Source organism: Sinocyclocheilus anshuiensis, unplaced genomic scaffold (genome assembly GCF_001515605.1).
Source record: "Sinocyclocheilus anshuiensis isolate Anshui unplaced genomic scaffold, SAMN03320099.WGS_v1.1 scaffold180, whole genome shotgun sequence".
Taxonomy (NCBI): domain Eukaryota; kingdom Metazoa; phylum Chordata; class Actinopteri; order Cypriniformes; family Cyprinidae; genus Sinocyclocheilus; species Sinocyclocheilus anshuiensis.
In genome coordinates this window covers 1,848,581-1,863,558 of record NW_015554093.1, presented here as the reverse complement: position 1 = coordinate 1,863,558, position 14,978 = coordinate 1,848,581, and the positions used below count along the sequence as shown (strand labels likewise).

At 37.1% G+C, this 14,978-nt stretch overlaps 1 protein-coding gene across 3 annotated transcripts in view; it reads left to right on the top strand.

The window, feature by feature from the left end:
• LOC107669357 (neurexin-1-like) overlaps window positions 1–14,978 on the top strand; it is a 414,348-nt gene that overhangs the window by 184,202 nt on the left and 215,168 nt on the right. For all 3 annotated transcript variants that reach the window (XM_016461537.1, XM_016461539.1, XM_016461538.1), the window contains 2 exons: window positions 7,296–7,415; window positions 9,234–9,615. In XM_016461537.1, the coding sequence (XP_016317023.1) occupies window positions 7,296–7,415; window positions 9,234–9,615 (502 nt within the window). The remainder of the gene's footprint in view (window positions 1–7,295; window positions 7,416–9,233; window positions 9,616–14,978) is intronic.

Here is a 14,978-nt window from a genome sequence, read left to right as displayed (position 1 = left end):
ATATCCTGTCGAGACAGGGGCTGAGGCCCGGGGGATGGAGGCTCCACCCCGAGGTGGTGGAGCTCATTTGGAGGGAATTTGGCCAGGCGGAAGTGGATCTATTTGCGTCGCAGGAAACAACACACTGCCCGCTCTGATTCTCCCTCACGCATCCAGCTCCACTGGACGTGGCGGTTAGGGCATTCCTTTACCCGAGGGCCGGGTATGTCCCTAAGGTGCCCACTTCTTCACCAGGGCCCATAGTACTTAAGGCATTCTGTCCTCCTTCGTTCCAGGAAGTAGGCCAAGAAAGCTGCCCCATCTCGACGCAGCATCTTGTTCCCTCGGGGAACCATGGTTACATACGTAACCTAGAGACGTTTCTTTTTTTTCATCGTTGATGAGTAGAAAGTTCAAAAGTGATATGCCTTTCAATTTAATTGTATTAAAAATCTTTACTGTCACCTTTTGATTAATGCATCCTTGCTGAATAAAAATATTAATTTCTTAAAAATGGTAGTGTATGTATTTGGTAAATTGCTGTGGTATGTAGGAGGGACAAAAATAGATGCAAAAACAAACAAAATAAATGAAATGTTCTGGAATATGGTACAATTGGTAGCTAAATGCTAAATAGCCAGATATTTCAGAAACATAATGTAGGATTTATTAGTGTGTAGTAGTATGATGTCAGCTAATATTGGTACATTAATTCTTTACTTGGCTTTATACAGTAAGCAGTAGTATGTTCTCATTTCAATAACAGCAAAATGTTTGTGGATGTGCATTGTGTCTGTTTCATGAGGGACAAAAAATTATGAGGCTACAGTACGTGAATTCATCCTCTTTCCTTTGTTTTAGGATTAAAGCTTTTTCCATTTGCTTAAGATATTCTACTCTACTAAAATGTATGCCACGTACAGTATTTACATCTCTCATTGTGAGATTTGTCTCTCTAGTACTTCATTAGTCATGAGGTAGTAGGTGTTTGTGCTTCAGGGCACAGTTCCCAAAAAGGCATGAACATCTTTTGTGCATTGGAAATTCTGACATGTTCATCATTCAAATGCGTCATCACAGATTTATTAATCTGTTATAATGACTCAACAAATTTGGATTTGTAGAATGTTTTTCATTATAAATGTTAAAATAATTCCAATGACAAACACAGATGTATAAGACTATGACGCATCATGTGCGGGTTTAAATAAACTGTAGAGGCATTATGCAGAGCTTTTAAGAAGTAAGTAGGCCCACACAGATGTTTTTAAAGTTCTACACATCCTGAGCTCCTTTGTTTTTGTCTATGAAATATTTGGCTTACTTATATTATGTGTTAAGCTACCAGTTACACAGAATTTCACAGATTTCCCCAAGTTAAGCTCATTTCACTGCACTTGTGGCATAATGTTAATTTGGTGAATGCTTTCCATTGCTATTTTTTTTAACAGTATAGCCATAAGATGTAAACAATGTTTTAACATGATATTAGTGTGAAAAAAATTGCTCACTAACCTTTGTTGTGGGCTTATTTACACTGCCATTTCATGCATTTTCTTTGATCGGATAGCTATCCGAACGTGAAAAGACCAGTTGTAAATGCCCTTCGGAACACATCCGAGATGGAAAAGGGCTCAAAATAAAGCTGTTAAAGGCTCCCGGTAACCAAGCATGTGCAAACTACCTTAAATGAAACTCACCGTTCGGCATCGCATCTTCAATCCACGGCATCTTCTCATGTTCAACAAACAGTCATCTACATTTAAAGTGGTGAACACTAAATTATTTGACCAGTGCTAATGATGCTCTATCATTGCTTCTATCAAGCATAAATAAATAAATTAGATAAATAGATAACATGGATAAATAAATAGAACATAGATAAATAAAATGCAGCACATATCTAATGTGAACGCTGGAACTGAAGATCGGATTTATATTCTTTTATTTGAGAAAATTCATTGCAAGTGTTAAATGTAAATAGGCCCCATGTAAAGACAGATATAGTTTTACAAGTTTATTGCCATGACAACATAACACCTAAAACCCCAAAACAATGGTAAAATGATGAGAACAATTTAATGGTTTTATCACATTTTAACAAAACTATTGCATGCTTTTATAATATTTTTTCTGCTTCTGCCTTTAAATCCTTCAAACATTTATTTTCAGTGCCTTGCCATAACCTTTTTTAATTCTAATATTTTTGTTTCTAATTTTAATATTCTTTTTTAATAATTAAATCTAAATGATGTAATATGTATTCTAAGACTTGGCTGTTACTATGTTTTAGCTCGGCTAAAGCACTGCAGGACTGAAACTTTCCTTTTTTTTTAAAGAACAGAATCGCATGAATTCCACCACCAGGTGGCAACAAACACCATATTTTACAGCATCAGATTTCGTTTTACCTGAGTCTCAGGCTCTGCAAATGCTCAAGTGCCTTTTAAAGAACTGAATCTACAAATCATCCCTGTTTAGAGAGTGTAACATCCTTGTCATCAAATACATTACAAACTATGGTAAATGCATTTGATGACACATATGGAGTTTTATGGCATGCCCACTATTTAGGATCTAAGAAACGATTTATCACACATAATGCTCATGGGGTGATGAATCTCTGCTTGGTCATATGTGGATAAGTACATTCATAATCAGATGAGCATGATCATTTTATATGTTAACCTGTGGAAGTGTTTCACAGTCTTCTCTACGCTCTCAATATTAACTCGATGGGTATGTCAAACATATTTAGACTGATGGAAGTTTTAATGACAGTAAAATGTTAATTGACTTTTAAATAGACAGAAATGCTGGTAGTTAAAGTAAATTATACCCAATTAGGGCCCTCTGCCATCTGTTGAAAGTCTTCTCACCATGATGTGCATTTTAAACAGTTTAGCACAGAGTAGTCATGAATACGAAGCAGATCCAGATGACGTTATCATTTAAAAATTACACATTAATGTTAAGTTAACATTAGGTTTTGATGAATAATTGACATTTTCCAGTGCCTGAAGCTGTTCATCAAAGTTTGCTGTGAAGATCTGCATTATAACGGATGTTGCTTGATATCTAGCGCTGTTCTAACTCGTGTTTGCTTACACGCACAGGTTTGATTTGTACTTGAATCATTTATGCTGTCGCAGTTTCATCCGAAATGCTGACTAATACTAGGCCGAGCCGAAGCGACACGTGTGCTCTTAGATTTAAAAGCAGGGATGGGCAACGATTTAAATTTAATTAACAAGCTGCCAGAAGGTATAGAACGACAACTTCCCTCTCTCTGCCTCCTGCTCGCTTATTCTGGGTTTTTTTTCAGAGCTGGAAGAGCTAATTAGAGGGATGATATGACATCGACTCAACTCCAGTGCAAAGAATGTCACACATACCTGGTCGTTACGAGTTTTACTCCTAGGTATTTAATCTATAGTGCGATTTTGAGCTGCAAACAGATTGCCTACCAGATTAATACCAGCTGTTTTGCTTATATACGAAATCATCCGTGGAAGGTTTATTAGATTTCGAGTGCTACAACACCCCTACAAATAGGCTGACGTTGTTCCTCGGAGGGTCTGTTGACTCCAGCAGAGCCAATTAGAGTAGCCAGCAGTGCAGTCTGAGGGGCTTTGAACCACCATGTCAGGCACTAACCGCTCCGCATGATGAAGGCTTAGGCTGCTGCATCGGCCTGACCCATTTTTCTATGCGCACCCCAGGCGCCTCTGAGCACGCGCCAACCGGGGCCGTAGCGGGCCGGCAGCAGGCGCTTCTCAAAACCGTTACTTTAGCATATTATCGGCAAACATTCACTGCTGCCGATTGTGGGACTCTTGAGGTCTGTGAGGGATTTGGTGTGTGTGTGTGTGTGTGTGTGTGTACTGTCACTTTAAACCTGTGTACCGAGGCACAGTACGGTTTTGTTCCTCGGCCATAAAACTCCTGAGCCTGTAAGATGATTATACACATGCCCAGGGCCAATTCAATTTCATTTCAATTCAGTTTAAGTATAATGCGTTTGTCTCATGTTACACACAAATGCTCAGACATCACCAGTCACTCTGTTATAATGAGGAGAACTGCTTTCAATTGTGTTTTTTTCCCCCTTTTTACTATTGAAGCAATGTTTTTAAAACACCGAATCAATGTGGTTTGTATCTGTAAGTGACATGTAAAGGAGAATACAATAATGTTTTTAATGGAAGTTTAGATAATAGCAGAACTGACCTGGCAGCTGCAGATGAAAAATAGCTTTTAGTAATCACACATACTGTAGGCGGTGATGTGATGATGGTCTAGGTTCAGCTGTTGGGAAAATCCATACGAACCAACGAAGAAAACAGAAGTTAGTTAAAAGGATAGGAAATTACTTGATTTAGATTAGCTATTTAGATGAAACCAAACATGCATAAACATGCATAACATTGCTTTTGAGTTTAGTTGTCAGATGAATTAGCTTTTAGTTGCAGATATTTCCCAATAGATTATACTGTATATTGTATGTGGCATCTTTCTGAAATGACTGTTGTCTGCTGAAAGAAGTTAGAAGAATGTCCCTCATAGACATAAACCAATGGTATTCATAATGGCCATACACATTAAAATGAAACAAATATAATTGTGTAGGTCATTTGAGTGGTCAATACATTGTTCCAGGCATAACATACATGATATGGTAACAGTTCTGATGTGAAACACCAAATTTTCACTGTTTTCACTGACCAACTTAATTGTATTTTGTAAATATAAACAAATTTTGAGTTTGATGGCTGCAACACACTCCAAAAAAGTTGGGACAGAGGCATGTTTAACACTGTGTAACATCAACTGTCCTTTTAATTACAATGTTTAATCGTCTGAGAATCGAGGATACTAATTGTTAAAGTTTTGCATGCAGAATTTTTGTCCAGTCTTGCTTGATACAAGACTTCAGCTGCTCATCAGTCCGTAGTCATTATTGTCTGATTCTCCTTTTCATGACTGGTCATACATTTTCAATAGGAGACCGATCTGCTGGGCAGTCAGTCATATCCACGTGTCTGTGAAACCACGCTGTTGTAGCACATGCAGAATGACACCTGGCATTCTTGATCTAATAACCATGGACTTCCCATGAAAGGCGTCATCTTGATGGCAGGATATGTCTCTGTACAATCCCAATATATGCCTCCTTGCCAATTGTACCGTCGCACAGATGCCAGTCACCCATGCCATTTGCTCTGCAGCACTGCACCCCATACCATGAGAGAAATTTGCTTTTGCATCTTTCTCTGATGAAAATCTGGATAGTCCCTATGGTCTTTGGGACTGAGAACTCATCGTCCACTTTTCCAAGAAACAAGTTTAAATGTGGACTCATCTGACCACAGCACACATTTCCGCTGTCTTTTTAACTATCTGAGATGAGCTCTGGCCCAGAGAACCCTGCGGCATCACTGCATAGACTTGATGTATAGCTTTCTCCTTGCGTAATAGAGATTCAAGTTGCATTTATTGATGCAGTGGCAGACTGTGATAAGTGCCAACGGTTTACAAAAGTACTCCTGAGCCCATGTGGCCAGGTTTCCTGCTTTGCCCTACACAGACTGAGATTTCTCTGGATTCCCTGAATCTTTTCACAATATTATGTATGGTAGTTGGAAAGACTTAAATTCTTTGCGAGTTTGCATTGATAAATGTGATTTTTGCCACAAAGTGATGAGCCATGATCCAGCTTTGCTCGCAAAGACTGAGATGCTCCTTTTATACCCAAACCTGATACCCTTACCTATTACCAATTCAACTGCTAACTGTGAACTGTTTCAAAATAGTTTAATTTGGATATTCTATCTTTTCACTTTTATTTTGCCTCTGTCCCAACTTTCTTGGAGTGTGTTACAGCCATCAAAATCTAAATTTGTTTATATTTGCAAAATACATTTAAGTTGGTCAGTGAAAACTTTGGAAATCTTTTCTTTGTACTTTCGTCAATTAAATAAAAGTTAAAGAGAATTAACAGATTCTTGATTTTATTGCATTTTACAAAACGTCCCAACTTTTCTGGAATTGGGTTTGTATACACAACACACACACTACAGTTCAAATGTGTGGACACAGTGAGATTTGTTTTTATTTTATTCAGCAAAGATGCATTAAAGGGGTCATATGATGCGATTTCAAATTTTCCATAGAGGAGAAACAATAATGTACATTATGTGGAAAATAATGTGTTTTTTGAACCTTAAACCGCATAAACGCATTGCATTACACCAAATACACAAAATAATGTTCTTTTTAGCAACATCATATGACCCCTTTAAATAAACCAGTAAAGAGAAAGTAAAGACATTTGTTTCAAAAGTTTTTTAATTCAAAGAATCTTGAAAGAAAGTTTCCTCAAAAAACACTAAGCAGCACAACTGTTTTCATCATTGATCATAAGAGTAACTATTATTTGAGCACCAAATCAGCAGATTAGAATGATTTCTGAAGGAAAAGATGTATGTATGCATGTATGTATGTGTATAGAATAACAATATGGATCATATATTTAATATACCTGTTACGTACTTAGTGGAGAAGAGGAGAAAAGTATCCTCAACTGAGTTGATCACTTACATGTCCTGTTAAAAAACTAAAAAGAGGAAAATACATGATTGGTAGGAAACAGTTACCAGTTACATTTAAAAGTTAAAACTTATAGACATTTTAAGAATGAAATCATTCACCTATTGTGAGTGTGTTGACAGTCTGTGTAGCTGGATGGTTGAGCTGCAGAAAACCAATAATGAGTGGCTTTGAAATTTAAAGATTTGAAAAACAAAGGTAGGGATAAAGAACCCTAAATTCTAACACAAAGAACCATTTCAGCATAATAGAGCTCTTCATGATGATAATAGAGCTGTTACTATGTGTTAAAAAATCTTTTTTTTTCGATGGTAGAATGTCAATACTGGTCCATATGTCTTAAAGAATACATTATATATACCCTATAGAGGCTCACAGAAAGAGTTAGCAGAACAGCATATGTGTGTGTCACGGTTCTCCTTAAGGAATATGTTGGTATCTATGTTTTGTGTGGGCGCCTGGTTGTGTGAAATGTAAATGAGCACGTTTGAATGTGTAGGTATGCTCATGAGTGTCAGTATGTGTGTGTGCACTCACTCTGGAAATGTTTGAGTTTGTAGATACATCCTGTCAGTTCACCGTGACTTTGTGTCTGTATTTGTATGTGTGTGTGAGGTGAGAGCACCAGGCCTGTGAGGTAGACTGTGCTGTATTGATAAGACAGGAAGCTTGCAGCGGTGTGTGACTTTGGCCCTCTCTCTCTGCAGGTAAAGGACCGGAGACTCTGTTCGCAGGGCATAAGCTGAATGACAATGAGTGGCACTCTGTGAAGGTGGTGCGCCGTGGGAAGAGCCTGCAGCTCTCTGTTGACAATGTGACCGTGGAGGGTGAGAGGAAGACCTCACACTCACTATATATGTACTGTATAAGGACACACGGACAGTTATTATAGTTATAATCGAGCTTCAGTGTGCTCTTGCGTAGGTGATACAGTCTTAATCTGTATGTCCAAGTATACTCTACCATGCAAAAGTTTGGGGTCAGTAAGATTTTTTTTTTTTTTTTTAAGGACACACGGACAGTTATTATAGTTATAATCGAGCTTCAGTGTGCTCTTGCGTAGGTGATACAGTCTTAATCTGTATGTCCAAGTATACTCTACCATGCAAAAGTTTGGGGTCCAGTAAGATTTTTTTTTTTTTTTTAAATAAATAGTTATTATTAATCAATAGTGGCAGTAAAGATGTTTCTAATGTTACAAAATATGTATTATTTTTTCAAATAAAAACCATTCTTTTGAACTTTCTGTTCATCAAAGAATCTTGAAAAAAGTAAGATTGTTATTGAAGAAAATTAACACTTTTCTTCATACGTTAATCAAGTAGTGAGAGTAAAGACATTTCTAATGTTACAAAAGATTCATATATCAAATACAAACTGTTCTTCTAAACTTTCTATTCATCAAAGAATCCTGAAAAAAAATATTTTTTGAAAGACATTAATACTTTTATTCTGCAAGGGTACATTCAATTGATTAGAAGTCACAGTAAAGACCTTTATATTGTTATAAAAATAAATATTTCTGATAAAAGCTGTTCTTTGGAACTTTTTAATTCATCAAAGACATTGATAATAATAAGAAATGTTTCTTAAGCATCAAATTAGCATATTAGAATGATTTCTGAAAGATTGTGTAACACTGAAGCCTGGAGTAATGGCTGTTGAAAGCTTTGCCATCACATCAATAAATTACATTTAAAATATATTTTTTTTAATAATAATCACAATATTACCATTTTACTGTATTTTTGATCAAATAAATCCAGCTTTGGTGAGCATAAGAGACTTCTTTCATAAACATTAAAAAATTGTACCAACCCCAAACATTTGGTAGGTAGTACATGTAAGGGCTTTTCACACTAGTTAACCCACAATAGGGTTCACAATAGTTCATAACCCCGGGTAAAAAGCGGTGTTTAGAATGACCATACCCCAGGGTTGAGAGCAGTGTGAAAAGCCCAATAATGCAATGCACGTTACATGATATCTAAAAATATTTTTGCTTCAGTTAGACTGAAATTAAACTTTTAAAGTGCATGTAAACACGCTTACTGTATCCTAATCCAGTGTGATCCATTAAAGTGACCAAATAAGAAGAGGCATTTCAGACATTTTGTTGACATTTTGTCGATTGCAGGGTGGCCCCGCCCACTGTGAAACTAGGAAATCTAATTGGTCTAAAATAGATTTGTGAGTGAATCTTTTCAGACTGCTTTTGTGAAATGAATCATCCAATCCATTGACAAAATTTGACTCAAAAGAATAATTTGCTCAGAAATTGCTATTTCTATAATGACCCAAGATTTTCAGTGAATAACGACTTAAATTTTATTACAATTCTCACAGAATGTTATCATATGGATTTTCACGTTCAGTGTACATAGACTTGCTTGACACTTAAAACTTGCCACATCATGCCTAGTTATTCATTTATCGTTGTGTCGACAACTGAAAGATTATATGTAGTACAGTTGTACAGGTTTAGATTCATCTTGCACACTGCAAGTTCAGCATTACCGTACATCCAACTCTGAATTGAACATCAAAAGCTGTACTTGCCTTGGGATGGGCTCAGGCAGCATGCCATTCCCTCATATCATCAGTTCCCAGACCTGACTAATCGAGCGTGTTTGGTTCCGCCACAGGCCAGATGAGCGGAGCACACACGCAGTTGGAGTTCCATCACATAGAGACGGGCATCATGACCGAGCGGCGCTTCATCGCAGTCATGCCTTCCAACTTCATCGGCCACCTGCAGGGCCTCTCTTTCAACAGCATGCCGTACCTAGACCAGTGCAAGAATGGTGACATCTCCTACTGTGAGCTCAATGCCCGCTTCGGCATGCGCCGCATCGTGGCAGATCCCGTCAGCTTCCGGAATCGAGCCAGCTATGTGGCGCTGTCCACCCTGCAGGCTTACGCCTCCATGCACCTCTTCTTCCAGTTCAAGACCACCAGTCCTGACGGTCTGATGCTGTTTAACTCTGGAGACGGCAGTGACTTTATCGTGATCGAGCTTGTGAAGGGGTGAGTGAGTGAAGAAAAAAAAATTACATTCCAACACCAAAGTTCTGAATGACTTGCCATACAGCCCCATGAAATTAAAATTAAAATTTGAATGTTGTTGCTTTTAGTTCATTTACAAAAAAAAATCCCTTTTAGCAGATATACACATTTCAAAATTGGAAGCAGATATATAATAATAAACTTTTTTTTTTTTTTTTTTTTTTCAGATTTAATTTTGATTTTAGTATGTTTTAATATTTTTGTTAGCTATATATATTTTTTTACTTTTCAGTTTTGTTTTAGTAATATTAGTACTTCATTTTAAACTTTTTTAAAATTTCAGTTAGTTGCAAAGGCAACATTTTTTACATTTTTTAAGCTTACATTTTCATCTAACATTTATATTTTATTTTATTTCAGCTTTCAGTTAACAAAATGGTTTTTAATAGTTTGTTTAACAATTATAACACTTTACAGTACAGTAGATTTACAGTATTTCTCTTCTGTGAAAACGTACCAAAAATATTCAAAAAATCCTCATATTAAAATAGTCATCTTGCAATACACAGATTTTTGTCCAATCAAATGCTCTTGAGTGAAAAAGCCCATCTTCCTTTAATAAAAAAGAAATGTTCTGCCCAAATGTCCGATAAGAAATGTGCTTAGAAAAGAAAACTGTGATCAGTTGATTTCATGTGGTCTTTAAATGGCTGAACTGTATGATTCAGCGTTTGACTCCGCCCTCTGCTGCTTCAAACCAATCAGAGTAAAAGCTTATTGAATAAAATTTGTTCATTATTAAATGACTTTTTGGAGTGCGTCACTATTGGCCATACTCGTATTACTAAAAAGAAACAGCATTAAGCATTAAAATCCTATTAATAAAAGCCCTTTAATTAAAGTGTGAAGTTGAGATGGGAACTATAAAGAAGAGATGAGAATAGAAGATTTCTTAACATGACTGCACAAATAAGGAACTAGAAATTTCAGAAATAGGCAGGGTATTATGAAATGATAATAACATAGAGAACTACCTGATTGAGAAAAGAGAGAGAGATGAAATTAGAGTGCAATATAAAGTTAAGCCTTAGCTATATGTGATGGAAAGCCTGAGGCCTGAGAGACAGAGAGAAAGACACCTTAGCAGAAAGCAAAGTTTCCTGAACTATTCTATGGCGCTACAGCAAAGGAAATGATATTATTCTCTAAATTTTTCACTTGCCATCTAATTTGAATGTGATGAAAAAGACTGTGTATTGTGAAATAATGCTAAGACAATACTTTCTCATATTATATAATCTTTGTTGGCTGCACTCAGAAACATACAGCATAACTAGTGTAGTCCGTTTCATAAACAAATTTGGTTTGTTTAATGAATTTCACAAAAAATGTACAGACTTTGTTGCAAAGTCTAGCGACCTGCCTTTTAAGGTGCCTTTAAAGGTAGGCATCTTATTTATGCTGCCTACTAAGACTCAATGTTTTGGTCAAAGGCAAACACTAAAGCATGTCAACATATTCTGTTACACCAAATACACGAAATAATGATCTTTAAAAAAGCATCGTATGACCCCTTTAACCCTTAAATGCATGAATGTTTCGCCAATCATTATTACATATTCGGGTCTTTAGTGACCCGGACCTATATATACAGCACGGATGGATCTCTAACTGCTGCAATAGTAAAAAACTCTCTTGATATTTTAAGAACAATTACAGAAGAATAAAAGCTTATTTTGTTACCTTTTGAAACTTAAAAGGGTTCAATTTGAGCAGATGATTTTACCATCGCTGTCATCCTCAGCGCACTTCCACAGTACATTCAGCATCTGCCTCATATTCACGATCTCAGCCATATTCTCAAAACTATCGTTTTCAATGACTTCATATTCAATATTTTGATCACTGGCAGCTTATTCACCACATCCAGCATCAAATGACAGTGACATTTATATTTAATTGCGTATAGTAATTGCTCTGCTGTAAAGCCATTCAAACCACTTCAATTTTTGCTGATAATATTGGTTTGTTTTATGCCTGCGTTAATTATGAGTGAAACGTCACGTCATCATTGTGTATCAAACAGTGCCACCTTGAGGGGAAAATATGCATTGCACATATTGAGTCATCAGATATGTAAATATAGTTGTGCAGGAAAAAATACTTACATATTTACATACCTCGGGTATCTAGCAACCCTGTACACTTTTTGCAAAAAATTAATCAGAAAACTGGCATTCTTTTATATTTTACTGTTTTTTTCTTGTTATATTGTTTATAGCTAATAGATTGAGGAATACTAAGAAAGTTGATTTCTAACTTTAAAAAATGAAGGAGGGAGAGGGTAGAGAATGATGTCCCGGGTCGCTAAAGACCCGAGGTATGCATTTAAGGGTTAAACCAGTATTTGTGTGTGCTGCTTAGTTTTGTGTATTGTGTTGTTAGTAAAGCTCTGTTGAAATTAAGGTGATTTTGGAGCATGGAGTGTTCTAAATCAGTCACTTCAAAGGTTTCGTTTCAGTTAGCATGCTTTCTTAGAAGTCAACTGTCTATGTAGGCAATATACAGCGAAACAACTCAAGTGGTTTTGGAACAGAGCTAGAATCAATTTGATGAATCCTTTACTGAATGAGCTCACTGAATCTGACTCATTTTACTGAAACGTGATGTTCATATGCAGTTTTTTTTTTGTAATAAATATTTGAATTGTATTAAAAATAATCAAAGTTAGCCCAATAATTCAATCTTTAAAACATTGCAGTATGCTACCAAATTCACATTGTAACTTTTAGATCAGTTATTTGTTTGAATTGGGGTGGGTGGGATTCTGTAGGAACCACTGAGAGGAAGAAAAAGCCCTTGAGACTAAAAACTAGTCTTTTCTTATACTCTCCCACCCATGTGAAATTATAAATCCAGATATTGAGACATTCCAGTCTGACAGCTCAAAGTTCATCTTCAGTACATTACACAGATTGTTGGTGATCTCATCCTTCAGCACACAAACATCAGTCCCGGGAGAGTTAGAGCTCAAAGGCCTTTTCTGACAAAACTAACACACAGTTGTTTCTGTAGGAGAGAGAGATGCTGATATCATTGCAGAAACTCCCAGAAGATACAGCAGATATACGAGGGATCACATGTAAACAGCCAGTTACACACTTAAGAATATGAGAGACATCCAGATGAAGTTAAGCCGCCATGCTAAACAACGGGTTTAAGTTTGCGATTAGTTAAGAGACATTACGTGGATGTGAATCATAGCCGTGGGAGGGTGAGTCAAGTCGCATTATAAGATTCGCACATTTGTCTCCTTGGCATTTAGTTAAAGGTACAAGGAGGAGGAGAATCGCTTGATGAATCATCACAGGATAGGGGCCATATTTAAATTTAAACAAATTCTGCATGAGTTGCTTTTGGTTATGCGTAAATGCTGATTGGTATCTGCTAGGAAGGAGCTCACCATGAGTTATTCATTGGCGTTCAAGCTTATGCCCGATGACTCTGAGGTAACTGTGTCTGCTCGTCAATCAAGAGCAATTTCAGAGGAATGATTGCATGGATTGCTATTCTAAGCCTCAGATACTGTAATCGGCTCACAGGAAAAGTGCAAATCCATTTCGAAAAGATAAAGTAAGCACTGGTGACATTGATGAAAAAAGAGCAGCTTTTAATCACATGTAATGTAAGTGTTATTTGATTAACGGTATTCTATTTATTGGCAGCCCACTCTGTTCCCAAGCCACATGCCAAAGCCGCCACGTGGGAGATCCGCAGTCTTGGATCAGATTTTTTTTTTTTTTCCCACCAGCCTAGTAAAAGATTTTTCAGTTCAATCACACTGCTTATGCCAATCATAGCAGGTACAACAACCTGATTTGCTGTTTGAATTTTATTCCATTGGGCAAAAAACGAATAGTGAAAAAGGAGAAAGTGCCTCAGATGTTTAACTTCCTCAGACGCAGTGGTCCAGAAAGTCAGTCATTCAGTAAGCAATTAGACAGCAGGTGGCCTTGCCTCTCACCGGAGTCTGCACAAGCATTTGAAATGAGAGAGCGCTAATGAGTAAACTTTCTTTCTCTCTCTCTTTCTTTCTCTGCAGTATCTTGATGTATGAACTGTGAGCAACTACCAGCATTTACAAATTCTAATGTTTATACAGTAGTTTGAATAAATATGAGCAGAGCACTGTATATCTCCATGGCCTCGTCGGTATCGAACACTGCTTTTTTTGTTGTTTGAATAGAGTGCAAGAGTGTCTTAGTTCTGGCAGTATTTTTCACATTTAGGCATTTCAGACCATTTTTCACTAAAGAGTTACAATATAAGCCACACAAACAGCTCGGAGATGAATCACAGAATTATAACATAGCAAAAAAGTATTTGAAAAGCGGAAAAAAAGGTATAAGACATGTATTCAATATCTTATGAGGGAACTACTGCTGTAGTTACTTTTGAGCTCTAATGCTGAAAATCCCCATTCTATCAGGAAAGATGATTTCCCATAAGGCATATTTCACTGCTAAACAACCCGAAGCTGACGGTAAGTCTTTCTTGAAAGATTTGGAAATTATCCAACCTAGGCTCATTGGAAAAACTTGCCTATGGTGACATTTCTGCTAAATGGTATTGCTGTACTACTTGTACGTTGCACGACACTTTCAAAGTGAAATGTCCAATGGCACTTAGTTTTAAACAGATGAATGTGAATCTGGCAAATTTTTATTATATTGGTGTTTGTATGCATCATGGCAGTTTCTAATAGGTAATCTTACCACATATACTAAACCCTACTGTAAACAAAACATAATGTTAACAAAAGCAAAAGTGAGATACAAATACATTGCTGAAGCAACCGTGCTATTTTAGCTTGCTTCAATTCTTTGAGTTTTTTTATGGCCCTGTCCCAAATCGAACACTTCATGTGCACTTTCGGTCTTGCGGACTTACAATGGCCACCGCGTGCGCGTGTCCGTTAAGTCCACGAGACCGTAGGGTGTCCCATTCGTCATTTTAGCGTTCAAAAGGGTGCTCGCGAGCGCCCCCTTTGCGCCCTCGATGCGCACTTCTGCCGAGCCCTCACTGAGGCAAGCTCCGCAGCAGACTTCTACCCATACAGTCAAAACGGCATTACATCACGAAAGTGCGGACTCAGAGGAAGACTGCGAGGGTTTAGGGTGCGATTTGGGACAGGGCCTATCATGACTTGTGTTTCACGGGACACGGTACTGAGCACTGCGCACCACATATACAAAGTTGTACCAGGTGAGCTACCAAGCAATTTTACTACGTTAAAAAAGCTATACATATGGAACTGGTTATGTGATGGACACATCAAAATGTATTAGTTTACAAATGCACTATGGTGAAATTTTTCTACAGAT